Raw genomic sequence first — 6,358 nt, forward strand, 5'->3', positions numbered from 1 at the left:
AAAGATAATATTCTCCTGAGTTTGTAATAATTTCCAGCTTTGTAGTTCAGCATGTAACCTGTCCTAAATGAAACATCCATATAGTTGATACTTCTCAGGGCAGAACAGCATAATCAGTCACCAATTAATGGCAAAACATTACCATTCTTAACTGATCCCTTCTGATGCTATGATCAAATCTACCACACTTGGACTTCAAGTTCCTTCTTTCACATACTGCTTTAGAACGTTTTGTCACAACTTCATTTTTATCATATGATTTTTCTTATACAAATCACAATGTTTAGTTAAGTCCACTGCAAAGTTTCATGAAGACTTCTGACTAATACAACAATAAAATTTACTGTTGTTATATGCATTTCCCTGATTTTGCATTTTCATCAATTTTACATTTAATGTGGCTCCTTCAAAAGTGTAAAATAAGGATTCAGCATATATCTGTAGTGCAGAATTTCAGCTTTATTTACAACAGTTAAATAAGGACTATGAAGACAGTTTATAGTTGCAAAATAGTTTATTGATTAATTTTATCTCAATGGGTCATCTAATTCACACAAATTATATGAATTCAAATTGAAATTCAGCTATTAGCTTTATGATAAATAAATATCACTTCAATATATTTATAATTTGGGCAAATCTAGGGATATAACTAACTTTATTTAGTTGTTGAATTATTAAACCTATATCCTTGGTCAAAAAAGTATCCTCAGATGCAAAAGATATGTACTAGAAGACAAATCCAGCCTTAGTTTAAAAAAAAAAATTGGGATCCGAAGTCCTAATTGGCACCCTGCACCAAAGTATCCCAAAAGAAAACTCAGAACTTAACTCTTTCCGATATATCAGCCTTATTCGTGTTCACCATGCACTCTTGTTTATGTTGGCATCAAAAACCTAAAAGTAGACTATTGACAAATCTATAATCCCTCTGGTCACCCATCTTTTCTTGGAATGTTTTGAAAAACGTACCCTGAACTCGATCCTACCTGTAGTATGCTAACTATTGTGACATGTTCTACATCCGTGTGGTTTAGATATGTTGAAAACACAACTCGACACACAATGATGTTTCACCACTAAAATAGAAAACTGCCTATCTTCCTTGCCACTGGTCCCATGGCTACCCAGCAAATCCCTATCCTTTTCTCTCTACAGAGAATCTTTGCACAGTGGTATACACATTCATCATCACCTATCCCAGCATAGACTTCCTTTTAAACCATACTAGAAATTAATTACCCTTATCCACTCACAAAAAAATCCCCTCCATGATCCAGTGTTTATAATATCCCTTCTTCCTTTAAACTAACATACTTTGGATACTGCAGAAGAAACCAACCAATATCCATCTGGATGAACACAGAAACTGTCCATTATCTACACTACAGCTGTTCAGTGATGGCAGACTATGCTACTGATCACTGGATCCAATGGGGAAAATCTCCCTATTATACAGAAACAGATACAAATCAGATGATTTTTAGAATCCAAGAGCGCAACAACATTCTCCAAATCCACACATATACAACTGTCTCATGTTACCAGAAATCTGAAACTATCATCTTAAGAACCTTCAACTGAGCATGCAGCTATGGGATCTTGCACATCCTGAAGTCCTAACTAAGGTCCTAAGGGGACACCAATTAGAACTTTGAGATCCTACCTTCTTTGCACTCTGTATTTGCCTTTCCTGCATGCATGTGCAGAGTGTACATCTTTGTGCTCATGAAGATGGTTTGGTGACCTAGGAAAAATACTGGTGTAATAATTAAATAACTAAATAAAATAAGTTATTTATTATCCCAAGACATTCTTTCCCCTTATCAGCATGAGTTAACAAAACTAACTTTTTATATCAGCTGGTACTGATATTTCCAAATTTCACCACTGATAGTGCTAATCATAAAATACTTTAACTATACAAAAAAATAAAACTACCTACAACAATCAGCATGACGCCATTGGAATTTTTAAAAAAATGTGGAAGCACTTCTACATATTACTTTACTCCGATACTTTCAGTGAGTTATAATTTTTGAAAAAAAAAAAATTTTTTTTTTTGATAAATTTTAAGCTTGTGCCTATAAGTTAGATACACACATAAAAAAATAAAATTAAATTAATTTTGCTTAAACCATTAATTACATCATAATATTCTTTTAAATCAATGTAACATACACAGAAATATAAATTGCTACTATTACATATAACTTTTGTTTACAGTAGTCCAGTTTCTCTGTTCAACATCTGATAGATGTTCTTTAAAACATAACTTGTGGTCTGAAATGTTCCTGAAGTCGATTGTGCTTTACTCCCAGCTTCAGTGCCCGTTTAGCTTGTATTTTCCTCATAAAGTTTATGTCTCTGGCTTTTTTCATAGCTATTTCTCCTGCTGTTCCTGACCATCCTAGAGCTCGATAATTTGCCATGACACGATGGACAGTGCGACTTCTTTCCTTTGTTACAATTGGAATATTTTGTCGATAATAGCAGAAAAGAGAACGATGGCCAATTGTAGAACCCGAAGGAAGAACTAACTGCCAATCATTAGCTTCTAAATTTGGAATATCAATTTCCTCAACTGTATTTAATTCGCTGGTTGTTCCATTCTCTGGATAGCTTGAGGAGTAATCATAAAATGCAGAATATTCCCATAAAGTTTTTCCTTCATGTAGAATTTTGCAGTGCCCTTTGTCACACATATGCTGTTGCACAGATGCTAGCGAATTAAATGTTTTACCTTTCTCACAACACCAGAGACATGTATAGCCAACTCCTACTTTTTCACCTAAGTAAGTAACAAGCCCTTCAATATCACTTAAGTACTCAATATCTGGTAAAAAGAAAGAATGTTCTACTGTCATGTGATATATGTTTGTCTCCATATCATTACTTTCATGTGGACAAAATAAACACTGATTTATACCAAGTGGCTTACCTTCTGTGGTAACTTCATCTTCCTCATCCTCACAACTTTCCCATTCGCTGCTATCATCATCTGATTCGTGGAATTTTTCAACTTTTCTACCGGGCTTGGTTACAATACCTTTTTCTTTAGTTGCTGAAACCTTGGGGAAATCTCTGCCTTTCATATCTGAGTTCTGTTTTGATTCTTCACATTCTGAGAATTTATCTGTTTCATTTTTTCTGCTTTTTTCACTATTTTCAATATTCAGCTGTTCAACATCTGATATAATATCCTTACTTATTTTTTTCTCAGTTTCGTGGTGCCTTTTTGAATTTAAATGATTTGTTAAAGCATTTTCTGAACTAAAAGTCTTACGACATGTGACGCAATATGATGCCTCTTCATGCGCAGTTCCCTTAGCGTTTTCTTTATGGGCTAAAACTCTCTGCTCAAAAGATTCTATCGTAACAGGAGGCAATTCAGCAACTTTACGTTTCAAATTATAACGATGCCAATCCGATTTGTAATGCTTGCGATGTAATTCCGTGTTCGGAAATATCACATGACATGTAACACAGGTAAACAACATGGTAAAACAGTAATATCAATTTTGTTACTTTAAAGTTTTCTTTTGTTCGTTTCCCAATAAAATTTACCTATAAAGAACACTTCCAAATCAAAAGATGTGGCTTCGTCCCAAACGCAGCACTCTTCTACAAAAAGATTGATGTGTAAGGAAAATTATCAGCGACCCAAAATTACATATTCGTTATCGACAGACCAGGTACGCCACCTGGTAGCTTTAAGAGTAACACATAAGAAAAGAGCAAATATAAAACTGAACGACATATCGCCCAAGCCCTCGCCTACTACTGACTTCAAAACCCCCAGAAAATGACGAATCCCTCTGCCCGACAAGATCCAGCTGAGGTACCATCGTAGCAGTCACTCTGTGCAAAATTTTAATCGAATTCTTAAAAGAAACCTCAGCGAGGGTTCCTCAAACAAGTCTAACAATGACCAAAGCTATAAGCACAGGGCGTCAACCCTCCCACCAATCAATGGTGAATGTGGCATGGTTTGCCGTGATATAGAAACATTTGGAGCTCTTGCTGAAGCCTAGAGAAGCACTGTGATCGAAATTACATCCCCGTAGATCTAAATCTCATAATGAAAGTATACACCAGGATGTGTTGGATCCTAAAATGCACAAAGTACAGAACCCCATCCAATGACATCCCCTGCTGATGTGTGTGAAATCAGCAACGCATTTAATAGGAAAACACCAAGATCAGATGGAATTTTTAAGAAAATCAAATGTCTGCAAAATAAACTGTAATGCACATTGCTGCTATTATTAATGTAACATTAAGACCACACTACTTTCCAACATGATGGAAAGAAGATGATGTGAACGAAATCCTTAAATCAAAAAAACCAGCATACCTTCTGCAAAGCTATTACCAAATTAGCCTTTTTTGGTTAAAGGAAAATGCGATGAAGTTAATACTAATAAGACTACAGAAAGTCACCAAAGAATTAAATCTCATCTTCAATAAGTAATTGGGACTCTGAGAAAACTAACCCACTGAACAACCAGTTTTCCGAGTCGCGAAAAACAACAACAGAAGCAGACACAGCACACAAAGTCGGTCTTCATATCGAAAAAATATGGCACAATGGACTTCTTTTCAAACTGCAGACCAAAGTCCTATTAGGACTGGTCAAACATGCCAAATCGTACCTCTGCAATCGCAAACTCCGGTTGCAGTGCACGGAAGTACATCGACTGGATATAATATCCCAGCAACTGCCCTGTAGGGCCCATGATATAATTTCTGCTCTTTGCCATATAAGTGGCTGATATCATACCAGTTGGTATGATATCAGCCACTATCACAATGGCGCTATACACAGAAGATATTACAATAACGATCTTCTCTGGGGCCTAGATGAGAAGCCGAAAAACTGAAAATTGCACTCTCAGAAATAAAACAATGGTTCAAAAATTGAAAATTGATATCAATTCCGACAAAAGCACTGAACTGTTTTTGTTTTTCTGTTTTTGTCATCTGAACCCTGCTATTCAAAAAACGATAAGCATCCTGAAGAGGCAAAGTATTATTGTTGGCACTCCCATTTCATGGCAAACAACCAAAAATTTTGGAATTCAATTAGACGAGGTGCTTCCCTTTACAATTCTCATCCTCTCCAATGGAAATAGATCATGGTTAGCTATACCTGTAGCTGAACCATCCTAGCTGGTTAAGCACAACATGCAATATGCTGACCTGGTCAGTACGGATGTATGGCACACTCAGCTGGTATCACATAGTAAACTACAGATAATACAAAAACAAAGATTTACGAATATCGCTCAATGAACCATTATTCGTAAGAAACTTGCAACTTCACCAAGCAGCCTATATGCCCAATTTCAAAACTTTAAAAAAATTAGTAGTAGTTCAATAACCCACAATTACGCTGGACGAGTGCTCAATAATCAAATAGTTTCTTTTTAAATCAGACGAACGGATAAAATTGTAAAATAAGGACTCTATCATTAAGTTCTCGTTACGTCGTCACTGTTCAATTTTTAATAATAATAATAAGCTAACGCTTTTATTCCCGTAACGACTAACTCAGAGATCGAAGATAGCCTTAGAAAAAATTCCTCTAGTCGGTGACCAGACTTGAACTGAACTCTATCCTTGGGTCGCTTAGGATAGTAGATACAGGCGTCATTTCCATTGAGCTATACAAGCATATATTGTTCAAATTTTCACATGTCTATCAGATTGCTACAGTTTACTCGACTGTATTTTCCCTAGATTTTCTGTGTAAAAAGCTTTTGATTAGCTTTCAGGAAAATAAATAGCTGTTTTCCACCAAATGCCCATGCTATGCCACACTTATCTTCCTTATAAACTCGTAACATTATCTCAACCAACGTTGCACATGTGCTTGTTGTCCAAAGTACCTTTAGTATATCATGAGTTCTTTATTCTCAAGAAAGAATAAACAGTTAATTCAAAGCATTATTTAATTAAATACACATTTGTTTAAATAATATTAATTATTTAAACAAATGTGTAAGTGATAATACCAGGCACATTTACAAATGTTGAGATGCCTTACATCTGAACAATTTCACTCCTTTTTCCCTTAAGAACATTCATCGTGAGCATTGGATAATTTTTCTTAGAAATAAAGTAAGCTAATCCTCTAATGCCTTTAAATCCAAGAATGGACTGGTGAAGGAAATAATGCACAACCAGTTTTCAATGCTTTTCAGGAGAGATTACGGCAGACGGTGTCCACCATCCTGTATGCTAGATCTCAGTATTGGCAATTTTATCATTGACTTTCATAGAATTCGCATAACCGGAAGACGTATATTTGCCATAAATCATAACACAGAACAGTTTTAGTATACAGAATAATGTC

The 6,358-nt window shown here is 35.4% G+C and overlaps 1 protein-coding gene across 1 annotated transcript; it reads right to left on the reverse strand.

Annotated features, from left to right (window-relative positions):
• Nucleotides 1–495: 495 nt before the first annotated feature.
• On the reverse strand, nucleotides 496–3,689 carry LOC150102362 (cytoplasmic 60S subunit biogenesis factor ZNF622). The gene has a single exon (XM_090398818.1). It carries the CDS (start codon nucleotides 3,498–3,500, stop codon nucleotides 2,265–2,267), a length of 1,236 nt encoding a protein of 411 aa, XP_090254944.1. The 5' UTR covers nucleotides 3,501–3,689; the 3' UTR covers nucleotides 496–2,264.
• Nucleotides 3,690–6,358: the final 2,669 nt, after the last annotated feature.

Source organism: Typopeltis vanoorti, chromosome 10, assembly GCF_054136105.1.
Source record: "Typopeltis vanoorti isolate ZY-2024b chromosome 10, IOZ_Tvanoo_1.0, whole genome shotgun sequence".
In the NCBI taxonomy this organism is placed as follows: domain Eukaryota; kingdom Metazoa; phylum Arthropoda; class Arachnida; order Uropygi; family Thelyphonidae; genus Typopeltis; species Typopeltis vanoorti.